This window comes from Lagenorhynchus albirostris, chromosome 14 (assembly GCF_949774975.1).
Source record: "Lagenorhynchus albirostris chromosome 14, mLagAlb1.1, whole genome shotgun sequence".
Taxonomy (NCBI): Eukaryota; Metazoa; Chordata; class Mammalia; order Artiodactyla; family Delphinidae; genus Lagenorhynchus; species Lagenorhynchus albirostris.
Window position 1 is genome coordinate 7377061 of NC_083108.1, and position 18311 is coordinate 7395371.

Genomic DNA, 18311 nt, shown 5'->3' on the forward strand with positions numbered 1-18311 from the left:
GCGTCTTTAAGACTCATTTTGATCATCTGTAAAATGGATTTCATGGTGCCATGCCATGTAACTGTGAATGAAAGGTAGACAACGTACAGTGTGTAGCATAAAGTAGACATTTGTGTTTCAGCTGAACACCTTGTGTGTGTGGTTCACTGTAGCCATGGGCCTCGACTTCAAGGGGCGTCAGTCATCTCTGCAAACAACCCTAATACAACACAGAGTATGGTAAGTCCTCAGGAAAGAAGTTTAATCAGGTGTTTTTGAAAGTTTAGAGGATGGCAAAAGAATAAAGCTTGGTAACTGTTCAAAACTGGGACCACATGAGAGATCTTTGTATTGCTGTAGAATGGGAGGCGTAGAACTAGCCCTCATTTGTGGCTCGTTCTTTTGAGTAGCACTTAAGAATTTAAAAGTATGTAATTATTTTTGTACATTTTCTTTAGGTATCATCTACCAGTACATGTACTTGGCCACCATGCTGTGAGTCCTTACTCCATAGTTTTGCCGTTATCTGCTGATTGTTTGGCCTTGAAGCCGGTCTCAGATATGCTGAGAATAGCTTGGAACCTATCATGGTATCATGGGAGTGATAATCTGTTGAAGCAAATGAACTCTGAAACTAAAATCCAAGAGTAAGCTGTTACATGTAGTAGAAAAGCATTCACATCTGCCTAATTATAATTAATTAGCTAGGCTTATTTTTCCTTTAGGTCAAGTAGCTTTCTTACGTTTTATCGTCTGACCCTGCTTTCTCACTGAAGATTATAATTTTTACTTTGTTTTAAAGATTACATGTCGTTCATTACTGTTTAAAAACTATCACACAAAGAAATTTAAATTAAAAAGCATTGTGCTCTATGCTGTTTTGGAGATTATATAAAGTTTGGTTAGTTAACAGATGTAATTCACTAGGAAAAGTGCTCTGGGTTAGGGTAGAAGCTTAGTAAATACATATGTGAATTTCGTTATCGTCACTGGGGTGATGACGATGATGATGACTTTTAAATACCTCAGTATTCTAATCTGTCAGTACTTTCTCATTTGAAAGCAAATTATATTTCTGTAAGCAGGAAAATGTCAATATAAACATCCTCATGCTAGTATGAAACCCTAATATTGACAGATACACATCAGATTTTCTTTTGGCTGTGAATCACCCTTAAAAGGAAACAAAACAGAATTTGGGGGAGACAGTTTATAATAAAAATAATTGTGAGCTTTTATTTAATAGCTTTATATTGCTCTTTCTTTTTTTCTTTTTGTTTAGATTTTTAGATACATTGAAGTTATCCACTGAGGACACCCTTACTCTGAAGATGACACACACAGCAAGTGGACTGAAGGACTGTCTCCGCTCCATTGTTCAGGCTGCAGCCCACAGGGAAGTGAGGGCTGCTCTCACGAGGATGAGTTTTTATCTTCTGAATGACAGATTGTCTTTCAAGGGTGGCACTGGCCCATGTGGGATTACCTTGAAGTCCTTGTCTTGGCACACCACACTAAACAGGTCAGTATCAGCTCAAGCCTGCTGGTTTCAGAGGCCTGGATGGAATTGTATTTGGGTTCATCTCCACATGTTTGAAGTTAGGAGCATGTGTTCTTATTGTTGGTATCATGAGAGAAATGCTTTTTAGAAAGAAAAATTTAAGGATTTTTATTATCTGTAATACAGGTCAAATAATAGCAAAAGAGAAAATTTTTAACATAATTACTGCATTTTGGAATTATTACTAAATTGTTATAATTTTTACAAATATTATAATTATTAGATTTTTATATCCTAACATAGCAAATCTTATTTTTTATCTCACAGAAGTAAATGATTAGGGTAAGACATGGGTAAACAAACTGAATGTTTATTCCTGTCCATATTATATCAATAAATGAGCTGAGACATCAGGGAACTGATTAAAGGCTTGGTAACTCTGGCTGTTTTGTTTTGCTTTCGGTCTGTTCTTAAGTACATTATCTCATTTTTCTTTTTCCTCTGAATTTCATGGAGTTGATAGCCATGTGGAGGTCCTTTAGTAGTTTTTGGGAAGGCCCTGGCTTGTAAATTTAACATGTTTAACTGGTAGCAGATGGCTGCATTTGAAACAAGACTGATGAGCAGCCGTTGCCAGCAGTTTTACATTTTAGTCTTCATGTGACTTTAGTATAAAATGTATAACTCTATTAAATGGAAAGTGTGCCATTTTCAAAATGCAAGGTTATTTGAGTTTCTAAAATGTGGGCTCTTATTTAGTGCAGCTCTCACAATTCGGATATCTAGTTCACCTTTTTCAGTGGCGTGCTGTCGCCAGCTAGGACTGCCTTGAAAGAGAGGTGATGGTTAAATTATCTGGAGTTTTGCAAGTTAGTTGTTAAACACAACCACTCTTAAAATTGAACTTTGTAAACTTACAATTAAATAAATTATATTAAAAATAAAGGTAATGGTTATGCAGAGTCATGGCTTCCTAAGTATTTTACATTTTCCTGTTATCTGTGCTCTCGATGTTGTTTATATGGATTCTGTCTGTGCTGTGGAAATGCTGTATAATGGTGTGCTGCTGTGCCTGTCTCCACAGCTATGTGTTAGATTGGAGGATTGCAGTCAGCCATGGCGGGGTATTTACACTATGGAAATTGGCAAACACAGCAAATCAGCACCCCACTTCTCAGCAGGTTGTTAAATACTTATCCGCATGCCACTTAATTTAAAGAACTAGAAACCATGATTACTGTCTTCTTTATTGTAGATTTTTACAAGTACTTCCTGCTTGCACCGAAGATGAGAAACTGCTAATAGATGTCATACATTTTCTAAATAAGTTATTGAAGGAACAAAGAAAAAATGTATCCGTAGAACTTCTAAACTGGCTTCTCGAATTACTTCTTAGACATGTAAGTGTTGTTAAGGAATTTGAATTTTAGGTTTGACAAATGATATATTTGTAAAAATCATTAATACTGTATATGAAAATATGGAAAAGTATAATTTTTACATAGCCCGTGTTTAGCCAAGTAGTCCTTATGTTGTAATAGATGGCTTTTAGCAATATGCCTTCCTGACGTGATTGTTACTAGGTTTAAGTTAAAAGTCCGTAGCCTAAATGGAACCTTCAGTCTTGGCATTTAACGAAACCTGTTCTATATGTGAGCTTTCAGCAGCAGCTGTATTAAGTGAGAATCTTGGAGTGGGGGAGTTCAAGTAGGGATGTGGAGGGGCAGTGAGGGGTAGTGAGGTGAGGTTGGAAGGACTCAGTCAGACTGTACTCAGGCTTCATGTAAGTTTACTGTAGTGTTTACCCGTGTTTGCCCCCCACTACTCTCTACTTTTTGTAGCTGACTGTGTTCTGAGAAACTTGCCAAGAACCCAGGAAGCTAGCTTGTTTTTTTATTGTTGGCCTGTATTTTTTTTTTTTTTTGCAAATACTATATGGATTTACTTAATCTGGTAAAGATAAACCTTCGCACAAACAATCATGAAAAAAACACATTAAAATTAGAAAAAAGGGCCTAAACTGAAAAAGAAGATAATAGACCTTATAAAACAAATATATTTCATTATATGTTAATACATTTGCAAAGCTCATTTAAAGATGTGATTTTCTATAAAAATGCAAGGAGCTAATATAATGTAAGTTAGAAATTCTAATTGAGAATACTTTTAAAAGTATTTAGAGATTTTAAAAATATGTATATGAATGTTTATATGTGTATAAAGCTTGTTTAGATGTTTATTATTTTCTACCTTATTGTGGATTGGTGAAAATAGGGACCGTTTTGTTCACCGTTGCATACCCAGCGTCTACCATAGCGCCTTGCACATAGTGAGCTCTCAATAAACATTTATTAACTCACTAGTAAACATATCACTTTAAGGAAGCTATGTAGTTAATTACAAGAAACGCACATAACCTTAATTTTGTAACATATTAAAATACAACAAATGGAAACTATAAATTCCTAAAACTGTAATTGCTGAGTCAGTTACCAGTTGCAGAGATACATGTGTATATGTGTTTGTATTGAGTTTTTTTTTTTTTTAAATAGGTATTGAGGTTTTTTTTTTTTTTAAATAGGTAACTCTTATTTTGAATGAGACGATGATTTTCATGATTGGGGTTTTTTTGTTTTCCGTGAATTGTCCCTTGATGCCCTTGCTAGTTTTGCCCCACAATTGGGTTTTTAGTTTTCTCTCGCACGTGTGTGCTCAAACACGCTCGCGTTCTCGCGCTCTCTCTCTCTCTCTCTCTCTCTCTCTCTCTCTCTCTCTCTCTTTCGTTTTTGGTAACAGAGGAACCCTTCATAAATTAGAGAGATTAGCCCTTTGTCTGTGATATGAGTTGCAAATGTTTTTTTTTTGTCATTAGTCTTCTGACCTTACTGTATTTTGGACTTATTTTCCTATTTTATCTACCCCTTTCATCCCCTAGCTTTTGTTAGTTATGTTGTTTCTACTTTTCATCTTTTATAGTACTTAAATTGTGTTCCATGATCAATCATAATTTCCACATTTAGGTGTAGTGCTACAGGGTGTGTGTGTGTGTGTGTGTGTGTGTGTGTGTGTGTGTGTGTGTGTGTGTGTGTGAAAAACCTGACTTCTCACCACCTCGACCGTTATCACTCTAGGCCGAGCCATCACCGCCCTTCTCCCAGGTTATTGTTAGGTCTTCCAGCCTCCACCCATGCTGCCTGTGGTTCTCAAGACAGCTGCCACAGGGATCTTAAACTTAAGTCACATCATGTCCCTGTTCTCAAAATCCTCCACCAGCTTCCTCTCATTCAGATTCAGCTCCATAGGCCACAAGGCTCTATTGAGCTTGATTCTGAGTATCTTTCTGATCTTCCCTCCTACCACTGTACTCCACTCCTTCTTTTCCAGCCACATTGGCCTCTGGTTGTTTTTCAAACACCGCACTCATAGCTCCCTTTGCATTTCTTTTTCTCTCTGGCTGGAATGTTCTTCCCCTAGATATCTATACAGCTGACTACTGCACTTGAGTCAGTGCTCTGTTCAGATGTTAGTCATCCTTATCATCATAATGTAGCATTTCTCCGTGCCTGACTCTGTGCCTTCTTAATCCTATTTTATGTTTCTTCATTGTACTTATCGCTCCCACTTGCAGAATATCTTTGTTCATTTTCTTTCTACCCCACCCCACCCCACTAGAATGTGGGCAGTGGGAGGACAGGTTATGTTGTTTGTTTCGTTCACTGCCATGTTATTTTTGTGTAGTCATAGGTTTTTTTTATAGTTTCTAAATTATGTGTCTTCTTGGAAAGATCTGTTTTCCAGAGTTTTGAGAAAACACTCTCATGTTTTCTTTTATGATACTTAAGGTTTTATTTTTGTTTACATCTTTATTCATCTGGAATTTCTTATGATGTAGATTATTTTTTTTAATGGTTAGCAATTTTCTCATGTCATGTCTACCCATGATTTGAATTGGCACCATTTTTTAAAACCCTAAACTGGTTTCCTATATATGCATGACTCTGTTTGAACGTTGTATTATGTTCCTTTGATATGCCTGTATTTTTCTGAAGAACTACATTTTTAAATTATCATAGCAAATTTTTCCGTAATAAAATTTATTCTTTATATTTTTCTCTGGCTATTTTTTTTTTTTTTTTTTTTGTGGTATGTGGGCCTCTCACTGTTGTGGCCTCTCCCATTGCGGAGCACAGGCTCCGGACACGCAGGCTCAGCGGCCATGGCTCACGGGCCTAGCCGCTCTGCGGCATGTGGGATCTTCCCGGACCGGGGCACGAACCCGTGTCCTCTGCATCGGCAGGCGGACTCTCAACCACTGCGCCACCAAGGAAGCCCTCTCTGGCTGTTTCACTTCTATTTTCATTTCGTGAAACATGACAGAACATTTGTCCAGTAAGAGGGCATTTATATGTGAATTTTATTGGTTTCTGTATGTATGGCAAGAAATACCTTAAGCATAGTTAAAAAGACATGATAAACTGAGAAAATTATTTATAACACAAATGAGAGACAACATACTAATTTCCTTAAATTATAATTTTTGAGTCCTTATTAAGATGATTGCACTTCCAGGGTACATAGATTTATTGTTCAGTAAAGTTTTGCTCTTCTGTTACTTTCCCAAGGATGATTTCAAAGTACTGTATTTACTTCTATTTTCTCTTATCTTTCAATTATTAAAAAAATTAAGGAAGCATTCAGAGGCAGTTTTTTTCTGGATATTTTTAATAAAGTGAACAGGAAAACCTATTGTCATAGTTCTTTCAGCTTTTAGGCCTGCTTAAATATTTTATAGATTAGACATTAAAATATTATTAAAATAATGTCCATGAAGCTTTTCCTCTGAATGAGTTTTTTGATAAATTGATTTTTGATCTATAAATTTTTTATAACTTCATGATCTTTTTACTCATTTAAAAAAAAGAATAACCCCTAAAACAGTCTCCTTCTTCGGCTAGAGTTCTTGTACACTGGGAGCTGTGGTTGCTTTGGTTTGTGAAAATAGCAGATATGTGATGGGCTTTAGTTTTAGAATCTTTTCTTGAAAATCTGTGCAATAGTTGAATGTTTGCATATGACTGTAAATAGTATATAACAATAGAAAAATTAAAATATACGTACCTAAACTGTGTAACTATAACTAGATAGTTAAAACTTTACATTTAAACGATTATGAATTTTGTAGTATGTCATGAATGCTGATACATATTGCATAATTTATTCATAGTTTTGAAATTAAAATGAAATTTCTACAGGACTCTAGATGATTGTACTGTAATTTTAATGCAGTTTTAGGAAAGGATTTTTGGTATAATTAGTTTGTTTGACTTTGTATGGTATCAAAAGCGCTCTTTGGAGCGCTTTTACCTTGTCTCATATATTATCATCACTAGTGTTATAAAAAATAGTAATACTTTTAAGGGTGAGTAAAGTGGACTTAAGCATCCACTATCAGGAGAGTTTACTCTCTAAATATCATGCTACGAGGATTAAATTATTAAGCGTATGTAACAACCAATGTTCAAAATAAAAGAAGCATGAAAATAGAAAGTCAAAAAGTGACTTTTACTAAGTTTATCACCTGAAATGGGTAAAATAAATGAGAAATGGCTTAAGAAGGTCAGTAAAATAGCATTTCCAAAGGAATTGTTTTGAATGTATGGGCATAACATATGAAGATGTGCAAAAGTGACGGTGGCAAAAAGAAAATTAGACTGAAATGAATACCTGATCAAGCAGAAGAATGCCTAAAAGATATATAAAGAAAAATCAGCTAACTTACTGAGGGAAGATACAGAAACTTTCTCTTGTGAAAGTTTTGTCTACATGTTTTATCAAAACTTTAATTTATTACAAGCATTTTATGTACTTAAGGAATTTTTTGTACTACTAATTTATATTTTAATGTATTGATATTTTGTTAGTATATAAAATAACTGAGAAGTGCTGAATTTGAATGCATTTCTTTTCAGAATGAGTTTTTGATAGAAGTTTATCGAAGTGGGGCCATACTTTTTCGGGGGGGACCATTCAGGACTAGCACGTGTCTGTCTGTTGTCAGACTTCCACTGGCTCATGTGCACTCAGAGTTCACAGAGGGCGTTGTCCATCCTACTATTGTAGGTTGCTGATGGATGGAAAATTGGATATGATTAGTGGTAACTCTGCAGGTAAAGATAATGAACCATCCTTGCAGAAACTGTTGCCTTTTGGAGGTCAGCACTGATGAAATAATGGCCCACATAGTTGGTTTAAAATTAGGATTGAATACTAATATCTAAAGACAAAACCTTCAGATATGATTAAGTACTTGAGATCAATAAGCATCAACAGAGACATCTATTTCCTCTTGTACTTGAGGAATAGTAATAAATCCCATATTTTAGAAGTGGTGTTGCTGAGGTTCATTGAATCTTAGCGTTAACATGTCAATCCAAGATATGTTATAAAGGGAAAAAGTCTCAGCAATTTACCTGCAAAAATAAGTTATTAATAGGATGAGATTCTTTGGAAGGGTCTTAGTTTTAGGTATTTACATACTGCTTCAATATATTAATATGTTAATCAGTAGCTTCTACTTAATTTTTATATGTATATCAGAATTAATAATTGCTGATGGTAAAATTACATTTTACCAAGATGGGGTTTGCATTAAAAACAGCTCGCTCGTTTAGTCAGTATTTATGGGATGTAGAGGGAGTGTGGGTGTAAGCCTTTGGTTATTTGGGGCTAAGAATACTATAGAATATATATTTATTTTTATGATTTTATTAAATGTGTGTCTAGTTATTTTTTTCATGTATGAAACTTAGAAATTGTAGTTATGTTTTATGTAATTTTACTTGAACCAAGTGAGACACTTCTTGTTCAAGATGAAAGGAAAAGCTGAAAAAAAATGCCGCTTAGGTGTGAAACATAGTAAAGTAAGTTAAAGGTAAAGCATCTCTCCTCAGTATTTTCCAAAAGCTCTCAATTAGATTATTTTTAATTCTTCGTACCTGGTTGAAGTATACTGTACATACTACATAATGTAAACAACTTGGAATTTTCTTCCCATTTAAAACATTTCTTTTTCTTAAAAAGAATGTAGTTATTTTTGAATTGAATTCTTTAGGTGAAGGATGCCATGACAACAGTAATTACATTTTGATTTTATCTCTTTTTGAACGTTGTAATATGCAGTATTGATGTGACATAATGCCGGGGGTGGAATGTTAACTATCTCTGATGTAAGATGGTCCTGAGGTTGAATTCTTGCTCTGCTCATTCATATGACTTTGGTTAAGTTACCTACCCTCTTCATGAACCTCTGTTTGCCCATCTATTAAATAAGAAAATGCAGATCTTCTAGTTTAACTCAAAATTTAAATAAAATCTTATTTTCTTTCTCTCTCTCTTTTTTTTTAGCACAGTGCCTATGACATTATAGATGATAGATAAATATTCCATCTATTTTTAATGCTGTTGGTTAATGTAACATTTTCTGCTCTCTCAATATTACTAGAGATCATCTAATACATCCTTTAGCTATTTTTTTTTAAGTTGGAAAACAGGTTGAAATTTAAGTAGTACTAGTTTCCTTTGTTTATCAGCCTGTCAAATTGGCAAAGATTACAACAGTAATAATACTCAACGTTGGCTTGGGTGCTGTGGGCCTTAATCATATGTACTGGTACATTTTTTGCAGGGACAATTTGGCAGTATACATTGAAAGCATTAGAACTATTATAATGTTTTGATTTAGTGATTTCATTGCTTAGAATTCGTACATAGGGTATAATCAGAGTTGAGCATGCTGCTGCAGCTCAGTGAACTTAGAAATCACTGATTATCCAGTAGTCGTGGTAAACCCTTATGGCTGAATAACAATCAGATACTAAAATAATGTTTTTGAAGAAATATTGGTAATAACATTGTTTAAAAAAATGGTCACAGTAGTGGATTTTTTCACTTGATCTCAGCTTTGTTAAAAATATTGAATTATAATTCTGTTTGCACTCACATAAAAAGAATAGTATGTACCAACATACTAATAACAGCTACCTCTGTGAGGTGTGATTATGGGTGGTTTTCGTTTTTCTCATTGTGTTTCTCTCTATTTTCCTCAGTTTTCTGTAATGGATATGCTTTCCTTTTCTTGAGATAACATATGAAGCACCTTTTGAGTTGAGAACATCTCTACTAATGCCGTAGGAACCTACGATTTAGTCGCTATAACTTAGTTACTCCAGAACATGATTAGCAAAAAAAACCTTTATGGGAAACAGCATACAGCTCCATTAGAGGGTAAATATATGTTTTACAAATTCCATTTTTTAGAGTCCAAACCCACTATTGGAGCTGCTGCTTCTGACAGAGTCCCAGGCGCGAGAGGAAGCAGATGACATCCGCACCGCCGTCCGGCAGCAGCTCCAGAAAGAACTGGTCGCTCTCTTCAACACCCTGCTGCTCGGTTCCGTGGCACTTACCGACAGGTACCATTTGTATTATTGGAGGTCTGGGAACTTCACACAGAACCTAGTTTTCTTTTGATTTCTAAAGGGTCTTACTTTTCATTAGTTTCAAATTAAGAGGAGAAAAGACTTCAGTAAAAATCAGTTGTGGTGGTTTGTTTTTTAGTTCAGATCAATTTCTGATATAGCCTGATTGTAATTACACACACACACACACACACACACACACACACACACACACACACACAGTATTTTGTTGTCTCTAGGTTTAGTTCTTGGTTCTCTCTTAATTTTCTACACATCTGCCTGAGCAGTCATACCCATTTCTATGACTGTACAACTATTTTTGCATGGATGATTTTCAAATGTATATCTGTAACTCTGACTTAAAAATTTTAAATTCACAATTTTAACCATTTTAAAATGTACAGTTGAGTGGGTTTTGGTATATATACAGTGTTGTACAACTATCACTGTTTAATTCCAGAACATTTCCATTACCCCCAAAAGAAACTTTGTACCCATTAAGCAGTCTCTCCCCATTTGCCCTTTACCCAAGCTCCTGGTAACCATTAATCTTCTTTCTTTCTCTATGAATTTGTGTATTCTGGACATTTCATATAAATGGAGTGAAACAGTATGTGACCTTTTGTGTCTGGCTGTTTTCATTTAACATCATGTTTTCAAGGTCCATGCATGTTGTAGCAGATGACAGTGACTAAATAATAGTCCATGTATGGATATGCCACATTTTGCTTATCCATTCATCCGTTGGGGGACATATGAGTTGTTTCTACCTTTCACTGTTGTGAAGAGTGATGTTATGAACATTCATATGCAAATTTCTGTGTGGACATATGTTTTCAGTTCTTGAGTATATACCTAGGACTGGAATTGCTGGTTCATGTGGTAACTCTATGTTAACTTCTAATTTCATTATTGTTTGGCAATAATAATACCCATTTATGCATTTTTCAATGTAATTGTTACTTATATTTTACATCATATACTCTGGATGGTATATTAACTATGTTTTTCTTAAAAAGTCTTGTTTTAAGAGGGAGTATTTTCTGCCATTTCCTGCCATTTCCACCAGTTCATACTTTTTTGATACAGTAAGTTGCTAGTAACCCTCCACCACCACCAAGAAAGCCCATTAAGCCAGTTACGTTTGCTCCGTGGTTGATTTTTTTTCCTACTTTACATACACAGGAAATGCTTGGAACTTTTTTACGTTTTCCAAACGCAGCTGGCTCTGAAACTGCTCCAGTGTCTGAGAGTCACGGACGCTCCTCGCTTCTACGGCCTGCCGTCCCTCGAGAGGACCTTACGAGGGATGGCCCACCTTACAGCATTTCCGGGATGGAGCTCACACTCTCCTTTCACAAAGCCACTAGAAATTTGTGTGAAGTACTTGTCAGGTCTCCTCGAAGTAAGTAAAAATAGTCAATAACTATAAACAGCAATAATAAAACCCCTAAATGATAGCTATTTACAAACCCCCAAATGATAGCTATTTACTATTTACTGACCACTCAGTGTGTACCAGGCACAATATTAGGTGCACTGTATGTGTTATTATATTGAATGTAGATTATTATTCAGTGTTTATGGCTCATTAATGGTTAAATGTGTTAATGATTTTTATTAGCAAATACATAAGTAAGATTACTTTTATGAATAAGCTCATTTTCAAGAAAAGTAAGCCTTACACTTCATTAAGCCCCTTTATTTGGGTAACTTATTTTGCATTTATTAACCCTTTTGTTGTAAAATACAACACATGCAGAAAATACACAAAACGTAAATACATAGTTCATTGATTATCACATAATGAACACACATGTCACCACCCTGATCCTAAGATAGAGAGTAGCCACCACCCTAGAAGCTTTCGTCATAACGACTTCCAGTCTCTACTCCTCCTCTGAAGGTAGTTGTTATTTTGATTTTTACGGTAATAACTTCTTTGCATTTCTTGATGGTTTTACCACTTAATTATGTGTCCATATATACAATAATTTCTCATTCTCTTGATTTTGTTAAATGCAATTGTATTTCTTTTTAACATTATGCTTATGAGAGTTAACTCATTTTGCTTCCTGTAGGTGGAGTTTAATTTCATTTTTGTGTAGTATTCTCTCTACTACAATGCTGAAGGACAATTTGGCTTCTCTTTTTCTTCCTGTTTAGGGCAATTTTAGATACTGCCACTGTACACTTGTGTTGAAAATGAGTATATTATATCTTCTGTGAAATTTTATTTTCTAACTATTGCTGATGTATGGAAATATATTCAGTTTTTATATGTTAATTGTGTACCCAGCAGTCCTTGCTTCCAAACTCAAAGGAAAGGCCTTTAATGTTTTATCTTTTAGCAAGCTATTTGTGGTAGTCTTTTTTCAATTACTTAAAGAAAAGTCAGATTAAGGACATTTTCTTTTAGTCTTACTTTGCTAACAATTTTTTAAATCATAAGTGTGTATTGCTTTTTCTGTATCTTTTAAGATAATCATATGGGGTTTTTTTTTGTATTCCATAAGATGATGGATTACATTGGTTGATTTAAAAATGGTAAACAACCTTACATTTCTGGAAAAATTTCAACTGGTTTGTGATGTATTATTCTTTTTATATATAAACAGATTGAGTTTGTTAATGTTTTTAGAATTATTCTACCTATTTTCATTGGCAAAAAAAGTTTCTAGAATTACTATATCTATCTTCTTTCTCATAAAACTTCTGTCAGTTTTTTAATATCAAAATAAGTCCATCCTTATATAATTTTCTCTTTTTCTTTATGTAACTTCCTCTTTTTTCTTTTTGGAATAGTTGGCTTGAATTGGTGTTATTTCTTCCTTAAATGTTAAGTTGACAGTATAGCAATCTGGGACTGGAGTTTTCTTTTTGGGAAGATTATAGATGAAGTAAATTTTTAAAGTAGATCTAGAATTGCTCAGATTTCCTATTTTTTGTGTGTCAATCTTAGTAAGCTATGTTTTACTGAATTTTATCTGAATTTTCAAATTCATTGCCCTAAAATTGTTCATCACATCATCTTGTTTTTAAAATATCTGTCAGATCTGTAGTGAGGTCCCATTTCATTCCAGACATTGATTTTTCCTTCTCTCCAGTTTTGTTGATTGGCCTTCCTAGTGGTTTGTATGTTTTATTAGTCTTTTCAAAGAATGAATCTTTGGCTTTGTTTATCCCCCTTTAATGTTTTTTTCCCTCTTTTATTAATTTCTGCCTGTATTTATATCCTTCTTATTTTGGTTTAATTTATGGCTTTTTCCTACCTTTTTAAGGTAGAGCTTTATTTCACTGATTTTTTTTAAAATTTTCTCAAAAATATATTTTTAGCTCTAATCACCTTCCAATCATGGCCTTAACTTTATGCCTTGTTTTCATCATCATTTAGTCCAGTATATTTTAAGAATGTTGCAGTGAATAGAGCAGTGATAGGTTTCTGTAAGAGAACAGCTTCGCCACGGTACCCTGGCAGCTTTGTGTGTTTGCACATGGGCCACGTAGGCAGGGCTTAGGTGCGGCTGATCTAAGCTCTGGCAGAACTTCCTGTGATCCTTTTGGAACGTGAGAAGCCTGTAAGGAACTGCTACAAGGCCGTTGCTCATTCACTTCACTTTCTCATAGGAAGTGTGTCACGGGCCTGTTTTTATCACCTCCTGGGTTCTGATGCACTCACGGGCTTTCTGCCTCGCTCCCTTGGGGTACGGCAGCAGGCTATAGATGGCTCAGCTGCAGCTTGGCCTGAGCTCCTCAGCAAGAGTGCGCTGCCATTGCACTGCTGTCATCTGGCCCCTTTGTTTCAGTGTCACCCTGTAAAAGGGACACTGAGAGCTGGCACCTTTGCCTACTCTTGCTTATGCTTTTTATGTAAGTAATAAACTGTCTAGATCTATAAATGGATCACTGTTTGCTTAGTGACCAAGCCTGCCAGAATTGCTTGCCTTGAAAGGTTCAGTTATAGAGGTTGGCATCTTTAACTGTTAGGAATTCAGGCAAGGCTCCTGTAGGAAGCAGTGTAGAGAGAGGTTTGGAAGATGAATAAACTGATCAGAAGTGATGGGCTTTCTAGACATGGAATGTTTTGACCAAATCGTGTCCGTAACTTCCTATTCCTTTTTGTGCTGCACGTTTCTACTTGCCACTGGTCTCTACCCACCACCAGATCATCCTTCAAAACAGAAACCTTTCACTCCCAATCTCCTTTTTCAAGTGCATAAGGCTCATTATAATTTAGCATTTTGAGTCTTATCTCTGTTTAAAATTTTCCCCACATCTCTTGAAGTTTCAGTTATATGTCGTTCTTCTCATTAAATAAAAAAGCATGCTTAAAATGTCTGTTTCTTGGGCTTCCCTGGTGGCACAGTGGTTGAGAGTCCGCCTGCTGATGCAAGGGACACAGGTTTGTGCCCCAGTCCTGGAAGATCCCACATGCCGCGGAGCGGCTGGGCCCGTGAGCCATGGCCACTGAGCCTGCGCGTCCGGAGCCTGTGCTCCGCAACGGGAGAGGCCGCAACAGTGAGAGGCCCGCGTACCGCAAAAAAAAAAAAAAAAAAGTCTTTCTTTTATATAGCTTCTTTTCTCTTTGGGTGGCAATCTCTACACAAAGTTGAAGATCTCACTTGTTCATTTGCCTTCGTTTAGTAAGCCTTTTTTTATTCATTCACACATAGTCACCCAGTAAGTATTACTTGACTGACTGATCTCTTCTACAGGTTTTGTACCTCAAGCAGTTTATATATGCCACTATTATGTACAATGTATTAAAATACATTGTATTTTTATTTTGCTTTATGCTTTGATCTGTTAGACTGTGAGCTTGTGAGAATCATCTGTGGACCATTTCCGCTACCCCCAGCTCCCCACTGGCCTAGGACAGTGATTTGTACATAGTGGACAGATAGTGAATAATTTAGTTGTATCTTATCTATGATTTTAAAATTAGAATAAAGTTTGAATAACTGGAAATGTGATGTAAATGAATGTAAATGATGTGTGTTTAATTTTTGTATTTTCATTATTAAATCATACTTTAGGTGATGTTTATATATTCAGCTGTAAATCATGCTTCAGATCATATTATCTAGGATTTGTTTCCAAAAATACATCTTGTTTTTTAAAAAATATTTCAAAATTCTAAATACTCTCAGCTATACTATAAAATTTAATATGAATTTTAGTGTAGTCACTTTAATGAAATAATTTTTTTATCTTGAATACTTGTAAGTACTGAAAAAGAGCAAACTGTCAGTAAATTAATTATCTCATGCTTCAAGGTGTCCATGATCAGAAATAATATGAATTTTTTAAAATAGATGTATTAGCTAAAAACTTACCATAATGTTTTTTAAGAAATAACCTCCTCCAATGCATTTAATATAATTCAGTCTACAAGTACCTAATTTATAGCATTATTTGTAATGTGATTTATAAATACTCCATTTAAAAACCTTTTGGAACACATCTCCTCTGTTAAGTGATTTTTATCTGTTTCAGATCAGGGATATGTGAGGACCTACTACAGCAGTAATTGAAGAAGTGTTACATTGTTTATATTTAGAAACCCTCAGAAGTACTTTTGTTTGTAAAATTGTGTAACAGGAGAGACTTCAGATCACACCTGTGTTTCAAATACCTGAAATTAAAATGAGCTTTCTAAAAAAAAAAAAAAAAATGAGCTTTCTATGTTATTGGAGAACAAAAAGGCTTAGTTCTCAGTAAGAAGTCGGGGGGAAAAAAGACAATGCTGTCATTTTAAGCTCAGTTGTCTTTGAGGTAATAAAGATCAATACAGTTTATTAGCTAAGGAATAGATATAAAGTGTGATGCTTGTTTTATAATGTTTCACTGTCATGAAAACCTGATAACAAATCTTTATTTGGTATAAACAGAGGAGTACATGTTATGCTTCATATAACATCTTGGGAAGAAAATCTATGTCTTTACATTAAATGACAGGAAAATAATATGAAAAAAATCTGTCACTTTTGTTAGAAATTGTGTCGGAGTCCTATTAAATCTTACTTGGGTCCTTCTGCTTACTTAGCTAGCTAAACAGGTTTCTTTATTTTACTACTGGCTAAATTGATCTTTTAGAGAATAAAGTAATGCTCATGTAACTGGACATTGAAACAAGCCATTGTTGGTCCAAATGATTTGCTTCATAGTTTCTCAGTAATTAAAGCTGATTCCTTTTCAGATGGGAATTGTAATTCATTATTAGATATTTTGTTTCTGCACAGTGAAATTTGAATGCAGTATTTGCCTTTTGTGGTTGGGAAATGAGACTTTTAGACTAAGCATGATTCATTATGACAGGTGAATAAACTTTGATAAATAAAGCCTTAAAAATTATATATGAAGTATAATTCCAGGGATCTGACGGTAAGTTGAAAGGAGATAATATCAACGTTCTTGACTTATCCCTTTTAAGCTAGAACCTAAACCATGACAATATAGCTCTCTCCAGTGACATATAGGAAGATAATAAAGACTTGATCATTTGGATCTCTTCTAAAATAGTCCCTTAAAGTTTTAAACTTTTAATTATAAAAACCTTAAACATATACATAGGCAGAAAGAATAGTAGAGCAGGGCTCCTGTAGCAGTCACCTGTAGTTGTTAACCCCTGGCCAAACTGTTTCATTTTCAGACATACTATACAGTTATTTGGTTTATGAAAATTCTAATTTAAGTCAAAATCCCCAAGTTATCTTACGAATAAATTGCTTTTGTTAAATAAGCTGTGCCTAACGTGATTTATATTTATGCCATTTTTTTTAAAACTAATCTTCTTTGCTGCATGAGCTAAAAAGAATCCAAACTAAAAAGTAGTCTCTGTTATAAGACAAAATGGCTTACTGTGCTGAATAAAAGCATTGAGTCCTTGGGTGGATAAATTGAAATACTTTCTGCTGTATTAGATAACGTGTGGTTTTGATTGCTTTGATTCACAAGTTTTTCCTTCATAATGTATTGGCACCTAAATATAGTTAGCATTCTTTTTTTTATTAAAACTTTGTGAATTATAAAGTGATCTTTTGTCACTTTAAATTTTTTATTTTGAGTTGAAAGCTGTAATGATGCTTGTTATTCAGTGTCAACAAATATTTATTGAACCCCTATATGGGGGACAATATGTGATTTACACAGAAATTTTCCAGAAGAGTTTGTCACGTATTTTAAAGGATTTTCTAAATCAGGTGGAAGGACTTTTTCTCAAATTGCTGTGTCCTAACTCCCCATGTTCATTCTGATTCAGCTTCTCATATAAGGGCATAATAGCTTCAGATAAGAAACATTTCTTTTGTTGTTACTGATGGAAATGTGTTAAAGCCCTCAGGTATGTGGGAGAGAAAAAGTTGACAGGCAATGATTTAAGTAATAAATATATGCTTAAATATGGAGTAGAAATCTAAGATCGCTTAGAAATGTAAATGTCCATTTACATTCAAACCATACTTCCAGAAAACTTAGCCTAAATCTGGTAGGTAGTAAGAGTTTTATATAGCTAGCAATTTCTAAGTATACTTTTCAACAAGGTATTTATAAAATAAACTCTTTTACTTAAAGGATACTATAACATTTGAAGAATGTTACGAGCATATTTTAAATCACAAAATCTTCTAGGAGGATACTACACATTCTTTGTACAAATTCCAAAGGAAAACAATTTAAACTAAGAATGTTTGTTTTAATTGTGGTGAAATACACATAACATAAAATTTACCTTCTTAACCACTTTTAAATGTATAAACTAAGAATATTATAATATATTTTATGTGGTTAGGATTCAATTCAGACAAGTCAGTAGAAAGGTATATATTTAGCCACTAAGAGTAAAGCTGCCACAAAATTGTTTGCATTGTTTTTCAGGTCATTACTTTGCATTGTTTTTCAGGTCATTACTTCTTTTTATGTGGAGCGTGGAGGAAATGCTATGTCCTTCATGGGAAAAGGTGTCACAAAGAGCACGGTTCTCTGCTTGCTTCACTTATCCCATGAGATGATGGCCCAGGCCCAGAGCTCGGTGAGAGCTTTCAAAGCTGTCTGTCTTCCCACAGTTGCTAGAAAGGGAATGTGCTGTGTCTAACACGTTTCAAGCCTATATGTTTACTCTAGGAAAATGTCTTTTGACTTGTCTTTTTAGGAGACAAAAATGATTTTTGTCAAAGATGTTTCTTAGAAGCTGTATATTACACAAATCTGAATTTTATTTTAAATTTATTTTGATTGAAATCTGCATGCACTAGAGAACTATGTTTTATCTAAATCATGGGGAAAGTAGCTGTTCTGAAGAAAAATTGTTATGTATAACTTTTTAAGGAGGAGCTGAGATTGTTGTTTACCTTGTG

At 34.6% G+C, this 18311-nt stretch overlaps 1 protein-coding gene across 2 annotated transcripts in view; it reads left to right on the top strand.

Moving 5' to 3' along the window:
- Positions 1 to 18311, top strand: part of RTTN (rotatin) — a 138194-nt gene that overhangs the window by 54340 nt on the left and 65543 nt on the right. For both annotated transcript variants that reach the window (XM_060121308.1, XM_060121309.1), the window contains exons 24-29: positions 438 to 626; positions 1262 to 1501; positions 2736 to 2880; positions 9797 to 9951; positions 11143 to 11362; positions 17858 to 17986. In XM_060121308.1, coding sequence (XP_059977291.1) covers positions 438 to 626; positions 1262 to 1501; positions 2736 to 2880; positions 9797 to 9951; positions 11143 to 11362; positions 17858 to 17986 — 1078 coding nt within the window. The remainder of the gene's footprint in view (positions 1 to 437; positions 627 to 1261; positions 1502 to 2735; positions 2881 to 9796; positions 9952 to 11142; positions 11363 to 17857; positions 17987 to 18311) is intronic.